This window comes from Mobula birostris, chromosome 7, assembly GCF_030028105.1.
Source record: "Mobula birostris isolate sMobBir1 chromosome 7, sMobBir1.hap1, whole genome shotgun sequence".
Taxonomy (NCBI): domain Eukaryota; kingdom Metazoa; phylum Chordata; class Chondrichthyes; order Myliobatiformes; family Myliobatidae; genus Mobula; species Mobula birostris.
The window spans coordinates 98,501,128-98,523,407 of NC_092376.1; the positions used below are offsets into that span (position 1 = coordinate 98,501,128).

Here is a 22,280-nt window from a genome sequence, read left to right on the forward strand (position 1 = left end):
CCAGCATCAGCATTTTCCTGTGTATCCATTTAATGAAGTGGCCATTGTCATTTAGTAATATATGTATGTAGATGGACTTAACAAAGTTCAGCACCTCTCAGCATGTGGCTGGAGTAGCAGAAACGATGTCAGCCTTCATGGCTTGATAAATTTCCATTATATTGTTTTCTATCCCAAGTACTTACATAAAAAGTACAATATAAGGTTGCAACAAAAGGGTAATGCTTGTAAAAGAAGTATAATGATGTCAAATATGTCCCAAGGAATCAGATTTTATTTTTATTATTCAACTGTGATGGAACTTGAATACTATCATCTCTTACAAAGTAAAACCAAGCAACATATGCGGCAACAAGGTTTCACTGCCAGATGAGCTCAATGCCTTTTATGGTTGTTTTGACCAACAGAACATGGAGGCACCCACACAAACTCCCACAGCCCCTGACAACACTACAATTTCAGCTTCTGAGACTTGTGAGAGCATCTTTCAGGAGTGTGAACCCACAGAAAGCACCTGGCTCAATATTGAAGACCTCTCACTTTGCCAGTCTGAAGTACCCACCTGCTTCAAGCAGGCTTCAATCATAAACGTGTCCAAGAAGAACTTGGCAACCTGCCTCAATGACTATCATCCAGTAGCACTTCCATCCACTGTGATGAAGGGCATTGAGAGGTTGATCATGCAACAGACCAACTCCTCCCTCAGGATTCACTTGGATCTGCTCCAATTGGCTTATAGTCACAACAGATCAACAGCAAGTGCTATTTCATAAGGTAAGGCATGTGACAAAGTCGCTCATACAAGGCTTATTGAGAAAATAAGGAGGCATGGGATCCAAGGAGACATTGTTCTGTGGATCCAGAACTGGCTTGCCCACAGAAGGCAAAGAGTGGTTGTAGATGGGTCATATTCTGCATGGAGGTCTGTGACCAGTGGAGTGCCTCAGGGATCTGTTCTGGGACTCTTGCTCTTCGTAATTTTTATAAATGACCTGGATGAGGAAGTGGAGGGATGGGTTAGCAAGTTTGCTGATGACACAAAGGTTGGGGGTGTTGTGGATAGTGTGGAGGGCTGTCAGAGGTTACAGTGGGACATTGATTGGATACAAAACTGGGCTGAGAAGTGGCAGATGGAGTTCAACCCAGATAAGTGTGAAGCGGTTTATTTTGATAGATCAAATATGATGGCAGAATATAGTATTAATAGTAAGACAGTGTGGAGGATCAGAGGGATCTTGGGGTACCAGTCCATAGGATGCTCAAAGCAACCGTGCAGGTTGACTCTGTGTTTAAGAAGGCACACGGTGTATTGGCCTTCATCAATCATGGAATTGAATTTAGGAGCTGAGAGGTAATGTTGCAGCTATATAGGACCCTGGTCAGACCCCACTTGGAGTACTGTGCTCAGTTCTGGTCGCCTCACTACAGGAAGGATGTGGAAACCATAGAAAGGGTGCAGAGGAGATTTATGAGGATGTTGCCTGGATTGGGGAGCACGTCTTATGAAAACAGGTTGAGTGAACTCGGCCTTTTCTCCTTGGAGCAACAGAGGATGAGAGGTGACCTGATAGAGGTGTATAAGATGATGAGAGGTATTGATCGTGTGGATAGTCAGAGGCTTTTTCCCAGGGCTGAAATGGTTGCCACAAGAGGACACAGGTTTAAGGTGCTAGGGAGTAGGTACAGAGGAGATATCAGGGTTAAATTTTTTACACAGAAAGTGGTGAGTGTGTGGAATGGGCTGCCGGCAACGGTGATGGAGGTGGATACGATAGGGTGTTTTTTGAGAGACTTTTGGATAGGTACCTGGAGCTTAGAAAAATAGAGGGCTATGGCTAACCCCAGTAATTTCTAAGGTAGGGACATGTTCAGCACAACTTTGTGGGCCAAAGGGCCTGCATTGTGCTGCAGGTTTTCTATGTTTCTTTGTTTCATTGCCCTGGAATATTTGGGCCGTGAAGATGCATACATTAGGATGCTCGTCATTGATTACAGCTCTGTATTCAACACTATCAGCCCCTCAAAGCTAATCAGTAAGCCTCAAGGCCTAGTCCTCTAACTCCTTGTACAACTGGATCCTTGATTTTGTCACTTGTAGTCAGTTCAAGCTCGCAACAACATCTCCACAATCACCATCAGCACAGGTGCACCACAAAGCTGTATGCTTAACCCCCTGCTCTACACACTTCATATATATGGCTGAGGCTAAGTGCAGCTCCAAATTCAGGTTTGCTGATCACACCACAGTTCCTGGCCAAATCAAAGATTTGGCTTATGGGAGGAAGATTGAAAATCTGGTTGAACATCACCAGAACAACATCCTCCCACTCAAGCTCAGCAAAACGAAAGAACTGAGTGGGGAAACTGGAGCTCTGTGAGCCAGTCCTTATCAGGAGGTTGGAGGTGGAGAGGGTCAATAATTTTAAATTCTTTGGCGTTATCATTAGAAGATCTACCCTGGGACCAGCACATAACTAACATTAAAATGAAGGTACAGCAGCACCTCTATTTTCTTCGAAGTTTGTGCAGATTTGGCATGTCTCTAAAATATATTTCCCCTAATATACTTATAAATCCTGTAGCAATCCTTACAGCCCTCTTAGGATTCATTTGATCTCAGCTGCCTGTACCTGACCCATGCTCACTTTCTTTACCTGACCAGAGCCTCAATATCCCTCATCATTCAGGATTCTCTGTTCCTACCAGCTTGCCCTTGACTCTGACAGGATTTGCAGATCTTGAACTCTCAGTTCCACACATTTAATAACTCCCATTTACCAAATATCCCTTTGCCTGCAAACAACCTACTCCAATCAAGCTTTGCAAGTTTCTGCCTCATAGTGTCAAAATTTGCCTTTCCACAATCTCTCCAGCTCCTTCCTTCAGAACCCAAGGGTGCATTCCACCAGGTCCAGAAGATTTATCCACCCTCAAACCATTAAGCTTCCTGAGCACCTTCTCAGTTGTAATTTTCACTGCACATTCTTCACTTCCCTGACACTCTTGAATATCTGATATACTGCAGATATCTTCCACTGTGAAGACTGATGCAAAATACACATTCAATTCCTCTGCCATCTCTGCGTCTCTCATTATAATATAGGACCCTGGTCAGACTCCACTTGGAGTACTGTGCTCAGTTCTGGTCGCCTCACTACAGGAAGGATGTGGAAACCATGGAAAAGGTATTTACAAGGATGTTGCCTGGATTGGGGAGCATGCCTTATGAAAACAGGTTGAGTGAACTTGGCCTTTTCTCATTGGAGCGATGGAGGATGAGAGGTGACCTGATAGAGGTGTATAAGATGATGAGAGGCATTGATCGTGTGGATTGTCAGAGGCTTTTTCCCAGGGCTGAAATGGTTGCCACAAGAGGACACAGGTTTAAGGTGCTGGGGAGTAGGTACAGACGAGATGTCAGGGATAAGTTTTTTTACGCAGAGTGTGGTGAGTGCGTGGAATGGGCTGCCAGCAACGGTGGTGGAGGTGGATTCGATAGGGTCTTTTAAGAGACTTTTGGATAAGTACATGGAGCTTAGAAAAATAGTGTGCTATGGGTAACCCTAGTAATTTCTAAGGTAGGGACATGTTCGGCACAACTTTGTGGGCGAAAGGGCCTGTATTGTGCTGTAGGTTTTCTATGTTTCTATTACAATCGCCAGCATCATTTTCTATTTCTATATCTACCCTCAACTCTCTTTTACCCTTTATACGCTTAAAAAAGTTTTTAGTATCTTCCTTGATATTAGTTGTCAGCTTCCTTCCATAATTCATCTTTTCCTTCCTAATGACCTTCTTAGTTTCCTTCTGCAAGTTTTTAAATGCTTCCCAATCCTTTATCTTCCCACTAGCTTTGGCTTCCTTCTATGCCCTCTCTTTTGCTTTTACTTTTGCTCTGAATTCACTTGTCAGCCATGGTAGTATCCTTCCTCCTTTCGAAAATTTCTTCTTATTTGGAATATATCTCTCTTATAGTTCCCTCACTTTTCATAGAAACTCCAGCCATTGCTGCTCTGCTGTCCTTCCTGCTGGTGTCCTTTTCCAGTCAATCTTGGCCAGTTCCCCTCTCATGCCATTGTAATTTCCTTTATTCCACTGAAATACCAACACATTGGAATTTAGTTTCTCCTTCTCAAATTTCAAAGTGAACTCGATTATATTGTGATCACTGTTTCCTAAGGGTTCCTTAACCTTAAGCTCTCTTATCATCTCCGGATCATTGCACATCAGCACAGTTGATCCCCTAGTGGGCTCAACAACAAGCTGTTCTAAAAAGCCATCCCTTAGACATTCTACAAATGCTCTCTCTTGAGGTCCAGTACTGGCCTGGTTTTCCCAATTCACTTTCATGTTAAAATCCCCAATGATTATCATGACATTGCCCTTCTGACACACCTTTTCTATCTCCTGCTGTAATTTGTAATCCACATCCTGGCTGTTGTTTGGAGGTCTGTATACAACTGCCATTAGGGTCCTTTAACCTTTGCCATTTCTTAACTCAACCCATAGAGACTCTACACCTTCCAATCCTATGTTATTCCTTTCTAATGATTTAATATTATTTCTTATACGCAGGGCCACACCACCCCTCTGCCTACTAACCTATCTTTCTGATACACCATATATCTTTGGATATTCAACCCCCAATGGCAGCCATCCTTTAGCCAAGTTTCAGAGATGGCCACAATGTCATACTTGCCAATCTGTAGCTGAATTTCAAGATTTTCTATTTTATTTCTTATGCTGTGTGCATTCAAGTATAACACTTTCAGTCCAGTATTTGTTGTACATCATCAATGTTTATTAATGGTATGATGTTTGGAGCTGATGGTCAGTTCAAATTCTTTACATAGGTGAGATCTCTTCCAGTAGTTTCTAGAGACGTTGCTCATATCAGTTGCTTGTCTCATCAGCATAAATTAACTCCGTGATATGGACCTGGTACACTCCTGTCTTAGCTCTTAGGCAGGCAAGACATTGGCAGGCAGGCAAGCTCTAGTGTGTTAGTTCTGGTATGTAAATGGATACTCTCTGTGAGTGAGTAGAAACCACAGGATAGCCGTAGTGAGAAGAACATGTCAATACGTGTCCGCACATTAGCACAATCACAATGATCTCAAAGGGCTGTCATAGCTGACCTCTCTACCCACGTTGTCATGGAAGGTACACAAACTGAGCTGCTTTAACATTCGGTTGGCTCCTTCAGCAATAATTCCTGGAGCAACATACCTGCTCACATTCATATTATGTGTTGCCCTTGTGAAGACAACATATAATGGTCGTTGTTTATAGAATTTTAATTGCAACATTTGACATAAGAAGATCAGATTGATTGTGAATCATGAAGTTCTAAAACTTATGATTCAGAGTAAATGTGTGCAATTGGAGTCTGAGCTCTGACTGGACAATGTCTACTAAGGCATGGAAATCATTGGTAAATTGTCTCAACAAATGATTACCCCTGTTCTTATGCAAGGACATACGTATATTGTGTGTCTTGCGCAACCTCTCTCCAAAACAGAGGATACAAATGGAACTGTGTGAGGTCAGAAACAGCAATATCACCTGAAACTTTTCCCAATATCAACAAGTTGCTTGCTTTACTCATCTCCTTCTGTGGATTTAATATCTTAGTCTTTTATAACAGCCAGAATGTCTTGGTAATAATGTCCTAAAATGGAACGCAAGGCAGTGCTCCGCCCTCCCACCCCAACTCTGTCCACACGTTTGTTGTGATGAGTGATTAACCTTCATGCCTTTCCTTCCTGTTGCCTTCTTGATCCACTCATCCACGCCCTGGTGTTCTCTCAGTCAGAAGACAACTGGGATCTATGGCAGTAATCGACTAAATAGATGAGAGCGCAATGCTTAACCGTCTGCCAGAGTTTGGAGAACTCTTAATAAATTCAGTATGTCATCCAGGGCCCTCTTCAAAGGCAAGTCCATTACAACAATTTGACCTTAAACAAGTCAGCACTTTTTTTAAATTCTTGTATTCCCTGCTGTGCCTGTTGAGTACACAGTAAGTAACAATGCATACTGTATTTGGACTCAGTGCTGCATTCTGTATGCAGACATTGGAAAGTGTTTATGAAATGAATTAAGGAATTGTTAGTTTATCTCTGATTGCTGATATGAGGATATGAGGATAGACTTTCAGTTCAGTGAAAAATCGTCAGGGTTTGCAACTTGACTGTGTTGCATGTCAGTTAATTATCAGGGCCATTTGGCACTGCTGGTGAGGACACTGAAAGAGAGTCATATTCTGTCAGGGACTTTCCCCCTTCGTGGCTCTATAATACACAGCATAATGCCTTCACACACATATTCATTGAGAGAACTTGAAGCAAAATAAAACTTAACTCCAATATTTCACTCCAAAAATAAATTGATCACTTACCAGAAATCTCTGCCCATTAATATTGTTCTTTTTTATAACTTTTTCGCAGTCTTTCCAGTCTAGCTATTAAATACAAAAGGAATGATAACATTAGCTACAATGCATGCCGATGTATTGACAATGTTGCATTGGCTGAATGACTGATATAAGTTTTGTACAAAATTTCTTTAAGGAACAAATGAACAGAAACAACATCAATCTTTCAATAAAAGCAAGAAACATGCTGTGGATAGTTACAGTATGTATTAATTGTCCATAAAATCATTCTCTGTCGTGTATACAACGTAGCCAAGACTGATTGACAAGGGAATCTACAACAAAAGATAAAGTAAAAGAACACCCTGAGAAAAAGTAACTATATTGAGCAGAGGCAGTATGGAATTATGAAAGACAATTCCTGTTTGATTAACTTGTAGAAGTTCTTTGAGGATGTGCCTCGTAGAATTTGTAAAAGGAAATAAATGGATGTGGTGCATTTGGATTTCTAGAAGGTTTTAAAAATGCCTCTCACAGTTGGTTAGTAAAGTTAGAGCACGTGGAACTGAGGTGTAATGCACTGATGGAATTTGAAAATTAGTTATTGGAGAGAAAGCAGAATAAATGGTTCACTTTCAAGTTGGTAGGCTGTGACAAGTGGAGCAAAGCAAGGATCAGTGCTGTGGCCCAGTCTCTATCAATAATTTGGCTGAAATTACAAAATATCAGATAGCTGTACAGCATTGAAACAGACCATTATATATCCACCAGTGGATGTCCTTCAGTATTAATCCTATCTTCCAGCACTCAGTTCATCCTTCTATGCTCAGGCAATTCAAGTGTTCATCTAGACACTGAAATGCTGTCAGTGTCTCTGCTTCCACCACATTCACAGGCAGTGCATTTCAATTACTCACCACCCTCAGGGTAAAAATATCCCCTCAGATTCCCTCCAAGTCTCTTCTCCATGTTCTAAATCTATGTCCACTAGTTTTATCTACCTCTCATATGGGACAACTTTCTTGTATTGTTCCCTGGGGTACCTGACTATTTTTATGTACATCAGTTATGTCCCTTCTTAATCTCTTCCACTAGAGACAAAAGAGACCTAAACTCTCTCATCTTTGCTTATAACTGAACTATTCTATCCCAGGCAACATTCAAGTGCACCCCCTCTGCACCTTCTCCAGTACATTCACATCCTTCCTATAACGTAGTAACCAGAACTGTGAGTAGTATTCTGTCTGAGGTCTCAGCAATGTTTTGTAAAGTTGGAGCATCACACTCCCACAGCCCGCTCTTCTTTTCTGTGTTCCAGTTAATTAAGACCAACGTCTTGTATGCTTTCTAAAAATTTATTTTTATTTGTGCTGCCACCTTCAAGCTTTGAATTTGTACAGGCCCCTTTTGACCTAAATAGGACCTAAGACCCTCCCATTCATGATGTATGCCCAAGCTTCATCAGTACTCCAAAAATGCATCACCACATATATTTCCAAGTTCTCTATTAAAACTAAACTCGGTGATACGGTGACTATACATGAGGATGTAAAGGTACTTTAAGGGGAATCTGGGCAGCCTGTATAGGTGAGGAAATATCAGATAAAATATAATGCAGAAAAAATGTGTTTCTAGGAGTTGGGAAGAATCATGTACACAGAGACTTTTGTGAACATGAGATGAAGAGTCCTTGAAGGTGGGTCATAGTTTTATAGGAAGAGTTCAGTGCTGGGGTCAGAGAAGGTGAGTGAAATTATTCCCTCTGGTTCAACAGACCCTGGAGAGACTTGTTCTGGAGCTGCTCCGGTCTATGGTCAGGCCACACTTAGATCCCCTCCAGTTCGCCTACCAGCCCCGACTAGGAGTTGAGGATGCCATCGTCTACCTGCTGAACCGTGTCTACGCCCACCTGGACAAGCCAGCGAGCACTGTGAGAGTCATGTTTTTTGACTTCTCCAGTGCATTCAGCACTATCCACCCTGCTCTGCTGGGGGAGAAGCTGACAGCAATGCAGGTGGATGCTTTCCTGGTGTCATGGAGTCTTGATTACCTGACTGGCAGACCACAGTACGTGTGCTTGCAACATTGTGTGTCCGACAGAGTGATCAGCAGCACTGGGGCTCCACAGGGGACTGTCTTGTCTCCCTTTCTCTTCACCATTTACACCTCGGACTTCAACTACTGCACAGAGTCTTGTCATCTTAAGAAGTTTTCTGATGACTCTGCCATAGTTGGATGCATCAGCAAGGGGGATGAGGCTGAGTACAGGGCTACGGTAGGAAACTTTGTCACTGCAGCTTAATTTGAAAAAGACTAAGGAGCTGGTGGTAGACCTGAGGAGAGCTAAGGTACTGATGCCCCCTGTTTCCATCCAGGGGGTCAGTGTGGATATGGTGGAGGATAACAAATACCCGGGGATATGAATTGACAATAAACTGGACTGGTCAAAGAACACTGAGGCTGTCTAAAAGAAGGGACCGAGCCGTCTCTATTTCCTGAGGAGACTGAGGTCTTTTAACATCTGTTGGACGATGCTGAGGATGTTCTACGAGTCTATGGTGGCCAGTGCTATCATGTTTGCTGTTGTGTGCTGGGGCAGCAGGCTGAGGGTAGCAGACACCAACAGAATCAACAAACTTATTCGTAAGGCCAGTGATGTTGTGGGGATGGAACTGGACTCTCTCACAGTGGTGCCTGAAAAGAGGATGCTGTCTAAATTGCATGCCATCTTGGTCAATGTCTCCCATCCACTACATAATGTACTGGGTGGGCACAGGAGTACATTCAGCCGGAGACTCATTCCACCAAGATGCAACACAGAGCATCAAAGGAAATTGATTCCTGCCTGTGGCCATCAAACTTTACAACTCCTCCCTTGGAGGGTCAGACATCCTGAGCCAATAGGCTGGTCCTGGACTTATTTCATAATTTTCTAACATAATTTACATATTGCTATTTAACTATTTATGGTTCTATTACTATTTATTATTTATGGTGCAACAGTAACGAAAACCAAATTTCCCCTGGGATCAATAAAGTATGACTATGACTATGACTATAGCAGCCTGATGATTGACGAGTAATAATTGTTCCTGAACCTGATGGTGGGGACTCTGAGCTGCACTTCCAGGTGGTAACAGTGAAACGTTAAAAGGAAAATAGATCACCTGCACCAGATGGACAATGCCCCAGGGTTCTGAAACACGTAGCTGAAGAGATTATGAAGGCATAAACATAAACACAGAAAACCTACAGCACAATACAGGCCCTGTGCCGAACATGTCCCTCCCTAAGAAATTACTAGGCTTACCCATAGCCCTCTACTTTTCTAAGCTCCATGTACCTATCCAAAAGTCTCTCAAAAAACACCCTATCGTATCCACCTCCACCACCGTTGTTGGCAGTCCATTCCACGCACTCACCACTCTCTGAGTAAAAAAACTTACCCTGACATCTCCTCTGTACCTACTCCCCAGCACCTTAAACCTGTGTCCTCTTGTGGCAACCGTTTCAGCCCTGGGAAAAAGCCTCTGACTATCCACATGATTAATGCCTCTCAACATCTTATACACCTCCATCAGGTCACCTCTCATCCTCCATCGCTCCAAGGAAAAAAGGCCGAGTTCACTCAACCTATTCTCATAAAGCATGCTCCCCAATCCAGGCAACGTACTTGTAAATCTCCTCTGCACCCTTTCTATGGTTTCCACATCCTTCCTGTAGTGAGGTAACCAGAACTGAACACAGTACTCCAAGGTACTCCTCTGACCAGGGTCCTATATAGCTGCAACATTACCTCTCAGCTCCTAAATTCAATTCCATGATTGATGAAGGCCAATACACCGTATGCTTCTTAACCACAGTGTCAACCTACACAGCTGCTTTGAGCATCCTATGGACTAGGACCCCAAGATCTCTCTGATTCTCCACACTGCCAAGAGTCTTACCATTAATACTATATTCTGCCATCATATTTGACCTACCAAAATGAACCACCTCACACTTATCTGGGTTAAACTCCATCTGCCACTTCTCAGCCCAGTTTAGTATCCAATCAATGGCCCTACACACTATCCACAACACCTCCAACCTTTGTGTCATCAGAAAAATTGCTAATCCATCCCTCCACTTCCTCATCCAGGTCATTTATAAAAATAACAAAGAGTAAGGGTCTCAGAACAGATCCCTGAGGCACACCACTGGTCACCGACCTCCATGCAGAAAATGACCCATCTACAACCACTCTTTGCCTTCTGTGGGCAAGCCAGCTCTAGATCCACAAAGCAATGTCCCCTTGGATCCCATGCCTCCTTACTTTCTCAATAAGTCTTCCATGTGGTACCTTATCAAATGCCTTGCTGAAATCCATATACATTACATCTACTGCTCTTCCTTCTTCAATGTGTTTAGTCACATCCTCAAAAAACTCAATCAGACTCGTAAGGCCTGACCTGTCCTTGACAAAGCCATGCTGACTATTGCAAATCATATTATACCTCTCCAAATGTTCATAAATCCTGTCTCTCTGGATCTTCTTCATCAAATTACCAACCACTGAAGTAAGACTACTCACTGGTCTCTAATTTCCTGCTCTATCTCTACTGCCTTTTTTGAATAAAGGAACAGCATCCGCAACCCTCCAATCCTCCAGAACCTCTCCTGTCCCCATTGATGATACAAAGATCATCGCCAGAGGCTCAGCAATCTCCTCCCTCGCCTTCTACAGTAGCCCGGGGTACATCTCATCTGGTCCCGGCGACTTATCCAACTTGATGCTTTCCAAAAGCTCCAGCACATCCTCTTCCTTAATATCTGCATGCACAAGCTTTTCAGTCTGCTGCACGTTATCACTACAATCACCAAGATCCTTTTCCATAGTGAATACTGAAGTAAAGTATTCATTAAGTACCTCTGCTATTTCCTCCGGTTCCATACACACTTACCCACTGTCACACTTGATAGGTCCCATTCTTTCACGTCTTATCCTCTTGCTCTTCACATACTTGTAGAATGCCTTGGGGTTTTCCTTAATCCTGCCCGCCAAGGCCTTCTCATGTCTTCTTCTGGCTCTCCTAATTTCCTTCTTAAGCTCCTTCCTGTTAGCCTTATAATCTTCTAGATCTCTAACATTACCTAGCTCTCTGAAACTTTTGTAAGCTTTTCTTTCCTTCTGGACTAGATTTATTACAGCCTTTGTACACCACGGTTCCTGTACCCTACCATAACTTCCCTGTCTCATTGGAACGTACCTGTGCAGAACTCCACATAAGTATCCCCTGAACATTTGCCACATTTCTTCCATACTTTTCTCTGAGAACATCTGTTCCCAATTTAAGCTTCCAATTTCCTGCCTGATTGCCTCATAATTCCCCTTACTCCAATTAAATGCTTTTCTAACATGTCTGTTCCTATCTCTCTCTCTAATGCTATTGTAAAGGAGACAGAATTATGATCACTATCTCCAAAATGCTCTCCCACTGAGAGATCTGACACCTGACCAGGTTCATTTCCCAATACCAAATCAAGTACAGCCTCTCCTCTTGTAGGCTTATCTACATATTGTGTCAAGAAACCTTCCTGAACACACCTAACAGACTGCACCCCATTTAAACCCCTTGCTCTAGGGAGATCCCAATCGATATTTAGGAAATTAAAATCTCCCATCACGACAACTCTGTTATGATTACACCTTTCCAGGATCTGACAATAGACAATAGGTGCAGGAGTAGGCTATTCGGCACTTCCAGCCGGCACCACCATTCATTGTGATCATGGCTGATCATCCACAATCAGTATTCAGTTCCTGCCTTATCCCCATAACCTTTGATTCCACAATCTTTAAGAGCTCTATCCATCTCTTTCTTGAAAGTATCCAGAGACTTGGCCTCCACTGCCTTCTGGGGCAGAGCATTCCACATATCCACCACTCTCTGGGTGAAAAAGTTTTTCCTCAACTCCGTTCTAGATGGCCTACCCCTTATTCTTAAACTGTGACCTCTGGTCCTGGACTCACCCATCAGTGGGGATTTGCTTCCTGTCTCCAGCGTGTCCAATCCCTTAATAATCTTATATGTTTCAATCAGATCCCCTCTCATCCTTCTAAATTCCAGTGTATACAAGCCCGGTCGCTCCAATCGTTCAACATATGACAATCCCGCCATCCCGGGAATTAACCTTGTGAACCTATGCTGCACTCCCTCAATAGCAAAAATGTCCTTCCTCAAATTTGGAGACCAAAACTGCACACAATACTCCAGGTGTGGTCTCACCAGGGCCCTGTACAGCTGCAGAAGGACCTTTATGCTCCTATACTCAACTCCCCTTGTTATGAAGGCCAGCATGCCATTTGTTTCCCTATCTGCTCATTGATATCCCTGTTACTATTCGGTGGCCTATAAAAAACACCCAGTAAATTTATTGACCCCTTCCTGTTCCTAACCTCCACCCACAGAGACTCCGTAGACAATCCCTCCATGACGTCCACCTTTTCGGCAGCCATGACACTATCTCTGATCAACAGTACCACGCCCCCACCTCTTTTGCCTCCCTCCCTGTCCTTTCTGAAACATCTAAACCCAGCACTTGAAGTAACCATTCCTGTCCCTGAGCCATCCAAGTCTCTGTATTAGCCACCACATCATAGCTCCAAGTACTGATCCACGCTCTAAGCTCATCCGCTTTGTTCACAATACTGCTTTTGTTAAAATAGACACATCTCAAACCATCGGTCTGAACGCGTCCCTTCTCTATCAACCTCCCTATCCTCCCTTTCACACTGTCTGCAAGCTTTCTCCATTTGTAAACCAACCTCCTCTTCCCCAGTCTCTTCAGTTCGGTTCCCACCCCCCAACAATTCTAGTTTAAACGCTCCCCAGTAGCCGAAGTAATGATCCTTCTGGCATGGTTCCAAAAAAGTAGAAAATTGCAAATTTCACCTCACTCTTTAAGAGGAGATGGAGGCAGAAGAAAGGAAATTATAGATCAGTTAGCCTGACTTCAGTGGTTGGGAAGGTGCTGGAATCCATTATTAAAGATGAGGTATTTGAAGGCAATTGACAAAATAGTCCAAAGTCAGTTTGGTTTCCTTAAGGGGAAATCTTGCCTAAAAATTCTGTTGAAATTCTGTGAGGAAATAATTAGATTAGATTAGATGAGATTCAACTTTATTGTTATTGTGCCGAGTACCGATACAAAGCCAATAAAATGCAATTAGCATTTAACCAGAAGTGCAAAGGAATAATATTATTTACAAAATAACTGCGATTAAAAAGTAAGTGCTACAGCATACAAATATAAAAGTACTGAGACAGTCCAATATGGGTGCAATATTGCTTAGCGCTGTGATGTGAGGTTCAGCAGGGTCACAGCTTCAGGGAAGAAGTTGTTCCTGTGTCTGCTGGTGCGGAAGTGGAGGCTCCTGTAGCGCCTACTGGATGGGAGGAGAGTAAAAAAGTCCATGGTTAGGGTGAGATGCATCCTTGATAATGCTTTTCGCCTTGCCCAGGCAGTGTTTATGGTAGATGTTCTCAATGATGGGCAATTGAGTGCTGATAATCCGCTGGGCAATTTTCACCACACACTGGAGTGCTTTGCAGTCCAATATGGGACAATTGCCATACCACACTGAGATGCAGTTGGTGAGTATGCTCTCAATGGTAAAGCGGTAAAAGTCCGTCAGTATCCTGGGACAGAGGTGAGCTTTCTTGATGCTCCGCAGGAAATAAAGGTGCTATTGCGCCTTTTTGATCAGGATGGAGGAGTTCAGGGACCAGGTGAGATCATCGGAAATATGGACACCAAGGAATTTGAAGCTTGATACATGCTCCACTACAGCTCCATTGATGTAAATGGGGACGTGAGTGTGGCTCCTAGCATACCTGAATTCCACAATGATCTCCTTGGTCTTCTGGGTGTTAAGGGCCAGGTTGTTGTCGGCACACCACGCGGCCAGGTGCTGGACCTCGTCCTGTAGGCCGTCTCGTTATCCCCTCTGATCAGGCCAACCACCGTGGTGTCATCTGCGAACTTGATTATGGAGTTAGAACCGTGTACAGGAACGCAGTCATTGGTGAAAAGGGAGTACAGAAGAGAGCTCAGCACACAGCCTTGAGGCACGCTGATGTTCAGGGTGAGAGTGGAGGAGGAGAGGTTGTCTAACTTAACTGATTGGAGTCTGTTAGTCAGAAAGTCTAATGTCCAATTGCAGAGGGATGAGTTGATACCAAGCTGGCAAAGTTTGGCGATCAGCTTGGAGGGGATCACAGTATTGAATGCCGAACTAAAGTCAATGAACAGCATTCTGACGTAAGAGTTAGGGCTGCCCAGGTGGGTCAGGGCAGAGTGAAGTGCCGTGGAGTTGGCGTCCTCTGTAGACCTGTTGGTGCGATAGGCAAATTGATGGGGGTCCAGGGTAGAGGGCAGGCAGGATTTCAGATGTGATAGAACCAGTCTATCAAAGCAGTTTGCAATGATGGGGGTGAGTGCAACTAGGCGGAAGTCATCCAGGCCCATGGCAGTGGAATACTTTGGCACTGGCACAATGGTGGCGATCTTGAAGCTTCTGGGGATAACTGCCTGGACCAGTGACAGATTGAAAATGTCCGTGAAGACCCCGGCCAACTGCCCTGCACAGACTCTAAGCACATGGCCAGGTATTCCATCCAGACCAGCTGCCTTCCGTACATTCACCCTGCTCAGGGTGGTGTAAACGTCAGAGGTGGAAAGTGAGAGAGGCAGTTCACCAGGTGGGAGATCCGGTTTGAGGGTGACTTCCTTGTTCCCTCGGTCGAAGCAAGCGAAGAAGTAATTGAGCTCGTCAGGGAGGGAAGCAGAGCTGGAAGGGGGCACAGTACTAGGTGGTTTGAAGTCTGTAATGACCTGTATGCCATGTCACATGTGCCGGGGGTCTGAGGAGTTGAAATGCTCCTCGATTATCTGTTTGTATATTTGTTTAGCCAGAGAGATTCCCCTCCTCAGGTTGGCCCTGGCTGAGCTGTAAGCCTCCCGGTCTCCAGACCTGAAGGCTGAATCTTTGACTTTGAGCAGGAGGCAAACTTCTCTGTTCATCCATGGTTTCTGATTGGGGAAAACTTTTATTTGTTTTTGTGATGTCACTCTATCTACACACTTGTTGATGTGCTCAAGGACAGAGTTGGTATATAAATAATGTTAATCTGAGAGTCTGTGGTGACATGGGCAGCAAGCGCACTCCGGTCTGTGTGCTGGAATTGGTGCTGAAGAGCAGAGTCAACACCCTCCAGCCAGATCTTAATAGTCTTCATTGTGGGTTTCACACGTTTAATGACCGGGCTATACTTGGGAAGCTGAAACAATGAAAGATGGTCAGACTGTCCCAGGTGGGGGAGGATAGTGGCTTTGTAAGAGTCAGCCACATTTGTGTTGACATGATCTAAGGTTTTATTACCCCTTGTGGTGCATGATACATTTTGGTAAAATCTTGGAAACACACTACGTAGACAATAAAGGCTCGGTCTGGATGCAATGTCTGCAGCTTGCTAATAGCAGCGCTGAGGTCTTTCATGGCTACTTTAGCATTAGCATCCGGAGGTACATAAACTGCGACAGCAATGATGCATGTAAACTCCCGAGGTTGATCAAAAGGTCTGCACTTAATAATCAGGTATTCCAGATCAGCAAAGCAATAAGTGTAAGCAATGGTAAAGTTAGTACACCTTGATCGATTCACGTAGATGCATAAACCAGCTCCCCTACTTTTACCTGTCGCTGTTGCAGCTCTGTCAGCCCTGAAGACCGAAAGCCCTTCCAGTTCCACCACGTTGTTTGGGACATCACTGTTTAGCCACGTCTCCATAAAAAACATGACGTTGCAATCCATAAGCCTTCTTTGTGTGAGGGTCCAAATCCTTAGTTCGTCCTGCTTGTTCATCAGAGACCGAACATTGGCGAGGAAGATGCTAGGTAGCGCTGGCCAGTGTGGATTTAGCCTTAGCCTAGCACGCAAACCTCCACGCTTCTCCCGTCTTTGTTTACGGTCTCGACGCCGGCACTGGGCCCTTCCGGTTGGAATGAGTTGAATGGAAGTCCATGGTGTGCTTATTAACTCCAGAGGTAGTTGGTCGAAGTTGAATGGATAGTCCAAAACTGTGTTGATGCATCGGTAGTTAATGACCAAAAGTGACTGTTTGCTGTAAGTGTAGTTCGCTTAGCCGAATCGAGCAAACACGCAGAAATCAAGCAGATAAATTAACACCATTTTTCGAAATCCGGTAAGACACTGAGCCTCGTGATACACACGTGCCACCATATTCATGCTAATAGGCAGAATAGAACAAAGGGGAGTCTGTGGATGGTGTTTATTTGGTTTTTCAGAAGGCCTTTGACAAGGTGCCGCATATGAGACTGTTTAACAAGATAAGAGCCCATGGTACTGCAGGAAAGAGATTAGCATGGAGATAAGATTGGCTTTCTAGCAGGAGGCAAAGAATAGGACTAAAGAGGGCCTTTTCTGGTCGGCTCCTGATGACTAGTGGTGTTCTGCAGAGGTTAGTTTCAGAACCGCTTCTTTTCACATTATAAGTCAATAATTTTGATGAAGGAATTGATGGCTTTGTGGCCAAGTTTGCAGAGGATACAAAGATAAGTGGAGGGGCAGGTAGTGTTGAGGAAGAAGAGTGTCATCAGAAGGACTTGGACAGACTGGGAGAATTGGTAAATAAGTAACAAATGGAATATAGTGTCAGGAAGTGCATAGGCATGCACTTTGGTAGAAGGAATAAATGTGTAGACTATTTTCTAAGTAGGCAGAAAATTCAAAACTCAGAGGTGTAAAGGGACTTGGGAGTCTTCGTGCAGGTTGGTGGTAAGGAAGGCAAATGGAATGTTAGCATTCATTTCAAGAGGATTAGAATACAAAAACCAGGGTGTAATGCTGAGGCTTTATAAACCATTGTTTAGACTACACTTTAAGTATTGTGAGCAGTTTTTGAGCCCCTTATCAAAGAAAAAATGTGCTGACTTTGGAGGTTTATGAAAATTATCCTCAGGATGAAAGCATTAACATATGTGATAGATATTCACCTCTTTTTTTTTGCTAACCTTGCTTTCTAAACACAGAATTTTGTAAAATGAAGCAGTTGTAAGTAAACTTCCAACTAACAGATTGCTCAACTTCTGGTTGTAAATAGAAGTCAGTCTTCAGTTCTTAAAATGTGAATGAAAAACACTTTTTGTAAAACAACTTTGCAAATAGGGTCCGTATTTTGAGGACCCTCTATCTGTAAAGAGTCAATGCACCTACTTTATTATTGCTTAAGAGCAGAGTTTGAGACAAATGCATTATTTAATTTGGGTTGTTTCAAACAGACAAGCTGACTCTTAAGTTGCTTAGTTCAAGGAAGCTCGTAGATCAGGTGCATGATATCATTTAGCATAACGATAACAGATATGTTTATAGTTGGAAAGGTTTATTTACTCAAAGAAGCTAGCTTTACAGCAGTTTTGGTTGAAGATGGTGCTGGTGGAACACAGTGATGACTTGCTGTCAGCAAACAGAATGACTGACTACTTTAACAATCACACTTCCTCTATAAAATAATCTGTGTAATCAATACCCTGTATCTTTCCTTTTAGTACCGCCTGTACCTTTGTGGTGAGAACTGAAGTCTTCAAGGTACAGGACAGTTGCAGCATGTATACATGGTTCGAATCAAGGTGGCAGGCTCAGGCTCAAGAGAGAGTGCATGTCAATGTTTGGCTTCTTGAACTGACTTGGAGGTGATTTGAAGAGACAGAACTGAGGCACGGCAGAGGTGAGGTGGTGGTGCCCAGACTCAAAAGCGAGGAACAAGCTGATGTTTGGCCAATTTAAGCACCAGGCCTGATTGGAAAAGTTGGATACAGGCCAAATCAAGGAGGTGGAGTCCAGGCAGATACAAACAGTGTATCAATGCAGTTGGACCCAGGTCCAAGAGCAAGGGCCCATTGTTTAGCCAGTTTAAGCACCAGACCAGATTGAAAAAGTCAGGGTGTCATGGCCCTAGGAGAATGGGACAGTGCTCAGCTCTCTGCTCACAAGGTTTACTCATCTCTACACTGAACTTAGGCTGTGGTCTGCAACTAATGGGCCGCTGGATCGGCTGAGGTCTCACTTTGTGAACTTCAGTTGTATATAGTAGGCATACTTTTGTAATAAATGTGCCTGGAACTTTAATGATAGCTAACTAAGATCTCCGTCACCAAAAGATGCCTTTAAGCCATTAGTGTTAAAAGGATAGCTGAGGAAATAGTACATGCTTGTGAAGTCACTCAAGTGGCTGAAAGGGTACAAATGTAAAGAGCAGTTTAGTCTCATGGAATGTGGTAAGCAACATCAAGAAACATCTATGGTTACAGATATTCCTCCTCATCTCTGTTCTAAATGGATGCCCCTCTGTTCTGAGGTTGTTCCTCTAGTCTTAGACTCTCCCACCATAGGAAACATCCTTTCTACATCCACTCTATCAAGGCCTTTCAATGTTCGATAGGTTTCAATGGTCACCCCTCAGTCTTCTGAATTCTAGTGAAGGGAAGTGCAATGTTAACATTCATTTCAAGAGGACTAGAATATAAAATCAAGGATGTAACATTGAGACTTTATAAAGCACTGGTGAGTCCTCACTTGGAGTATTGTGAGCACTTTTGGGTCCCTCATCTTAGAAAGGATGTGCTAAAATTGGAGAAGGTTCAAAGGAAGTTCACGAAAATGATTACAGGATTAAATAGCTTGTCATATGAAAGGCATTTGATGGCTCTGGACCTGTATTCATTGGAATTTAGAAGAATGAGGGGTGACCTAATTGAAACCTAATGAATGGTGAAAGGCCTTGATAAAGTGGATGTGGATAGAATGTTTCCTATGGTGTGAGAGACTAAGACTAGAGGACACTCAAAATAGTGGGGTGTCCTTTTAGAATCGAGATGAGAAGGAATTTCTTTATCTAGAGAGTGGTGAATCTGTGGAATTCACTCCCACGGGCAGCTGTGGAGGCCAAGTCTTGATGTATATTTACGGCAGTGGTTGATAAATTCTTGATTGGCTAGGGCATGAAGAAATATGGGTAGAAGGCAGGAGGTAGGGCTGAGAGGAAAATTGCATCAGCCATAAGTGGCAGAGCAGACTCGATGGAGCAAATGGCCTAATTCTGCTCCTATATCTTGTGGCCTAATACAGGCCCAGAGCCATCAAATGCTCTTCATATGACAAGCTGTTCAATCCTGGAATCATTATTGTGAACCTCCTTTGAACCCTTTCCAGTTTCAGCACATCCTTCCTAAGATGGGGGGGCAAAACTGCTCACAATTCTCCAAATGAGTCCTCAGCTGTGCTTTATAAAGCCTCCACATTGCATCCTTGTTTTTATATTCTCATCCTTTTGAAATGAATGCTAACATCGCATTTGGCTTCCACACCTCAGACTCAACCTACAAAAATAGATCTTAAGGGAATCCTGCACAAGGACTCCCAAGATCCTATACACCTCAGATTTTTGTATTTTCTCTCCATTTAGAAAATAGTCAACCTTTCACTTCTTCTACCAAAGTGCATGATCATACAGTTCCCGACACTTTATTCCATCTGCTATTTCTTTGTCTGTTCTTCTAATTTATCTAAGTCCTTCTGCAGCCTCACTTCTTCCTCAAAACTACCTGCCCCTCCACCTACCTTAATATTGTTTGCAAATTTTGCAACAAAGTCATCAATTCCATCATCCAAGTCATTAACATATAATGTAAAAAGCTGTCCCAACACTGACCACTGTGGAACACCGCTAGTCACCAGCAGACAACCAGAAAAGCCTCCCTTTATTCCCACTCATTGCCTCCGCCAATCAGCTACTGTTTCATCCATACTAGAATTTTTCCTGTAATAACATGGGCTTGTAACTTTTTAAACAGCCTCATGCATGGTACCTTTTCAAAGGCCTTCTGAAAATTCAAGTAAACAACATCAAACAATTCTCCTTTGTCTATCATGTATATTATTTCTTCAAAAAATTGCAACAGGTCTGTCAGACAAGATTTTCCCTTGAGGAAACCATGCTGTTTATGGCCTATTTTATCATGTGCTTCCAAGTACCCCAAAACCACATCCTTAACAATTGACTCCAACATCTTCTCAAGCGCTGAGGTCAGACTAACTGGCCTGTAATTTCCTTTCTTCTGCCTCTCTCCCTTCTTGAAGAGTGGAGTGACGTTTGCAATTTTTCAGTCTTCCAGAAATGGTATGTCTTTGGTATGTCTTCATAGTTCATACAAATTATGTTGATGTTTTGGAAATCCTTTGTTGTTTTTGTTTTATGCTTTATCCTTTGTGTTTCAGAAATGCTTAATTTTTTAGATTTTGGAAATGGCTTGTGTTTTAGAAATGATTCATAATGTTTTAAGTTTCAAGATAATGATTCAATTATTCAAGTTAAGAAAGAAATCCTGCATGAGAATGGGGAAATGTTTAAGATCGAGCTCCTGCATGAGAATGGGGAAATGTTTAAGACAGAGATCCTCTGTTAGTTTAAAATGCGTTTTTAGAATGTTGTTGGATTTAAATGTGTATTGCTGAAAAAAAAAGAACTGTGTTTTAAACTACTTTGTTAGCTGAAAGTATCTTCCCCTTGGTAGGGAGAGAGGACTCACTGCTCGAAATGTGGTATTGGCATCTAAACTCGTTGTGGAGAATAAACAGGGAAGTGAACTATTCTTTGAGAACTGGGTGGTTACAGTATAATCTCCCTTTAGAGAGAGTACTTGCAGCTATTTATATCTGATAGGGCTTAACGTCTTCGCTTGAGTTTAGAACTTCATGGTCAGCAAACCCAGTACCCTTACAATATAAAGAAAAATTGATGGCTCTGGGCCTGTACTTGTTGTAGTTTAGAAGAATGAGGGGAGAGTCCATGAAACCTATTGAATATTGAAAGGCCTAAATAGAGTGGGAGAGGATATTTTCTACAGTGGTGGGTTCCAGAACCAGAGGGCACAGCTTCAGAATAGGGGGACATCCAGCTAGAAAAGAGCTAAGGAAAAGTTTCTTTAGCCAGAGGGTGGAAAATCTGCAGAACGCATTGCCACAGATAGCTGAGCAGGGCAAGTCACTGGGTATAGTTAGGGCAGAGACTAAAAGGTTCTGGATTAATCGGAGTGTCAAAGATTATGGGGAAAAGGCAGGAGAATGGGGTTGAGAGGACTAATGAATCAGAAATCATGGAATGCCAAATGACCTAATTCTGCTCCTATGTCTTAGGGTCTATGGGCAAAAAGAGCATGGACTGGATGGTTGGTGTCATTGTAGATGTGCTCAATGGTGTGGAGGGCTTTACCCTTGATAGACTGGGCTATATCCACTACTTTCTGTAGGTTTATCTGTTCAAGGGCATTGGTGTTTCCTTACAAGGCCTTGATGAAGTGTTGTGTTATATGAGGAGAAATTGACTAGAATGGGACTATATTCTCTGGAATTTAAGATGAGGGGAGACCTGATCAACATCTGGACTGGTTGATGCCCTTCTAATTTATTTTCTAAGTGCCTCTTACAATTTTTTATATCCCTGAAGGGTTATCCTATTTACAGCTCCCTATTCCCTCCACAGGCTTCCCTTTTTTTCCCAAGATTTTGATGTGAAATTTGGTGTGTGGCATGGCCTAACGTAAAAGCATAGAGTCATAAGGCACTGATAGGCCTACCAGTCCATGCTGGCCATCAGTACCTATCTATACTAATCACATTTACCAACATGGTCTTGTAGTCTTCATAAATTACACTGGATTTTAAAAACATGGTCCAGGAGCAAATACAACAAGGTTTCTAAAGCCAAAAATACCAAAAGAATCCAGAGATACTTCAGGGTATCATTTGATACTAAGATGCACATTCTTCTGAATTTAGGGTATA

At 43.0% G+C, this 22,280-nt stretch overlaps 1 protein-coding gene across 1 annotated transcript in view; it reads right to left on the reverse strand.

The window, feature by feature from the left end:
- The window catches only part of lcp2a (lymphocyte cytosolic protein 2a), a 207,920-nt gene that overhangs the window by 179,909 nt on the left and 5,731 nt on the right, over positions 1-22,280 (reverse strand). Inside the window, exon 2 of the mRNA XM_072263528.1 lies at positions 6,401-6,463. Within this exon, the coding sequence (XP_072119629.1) occupies positions 6,401-6,463 (63 nt within the window). The remainder of the gene's footprint in view (positions 1-6,400; positions 6,464-22,280) is intronic.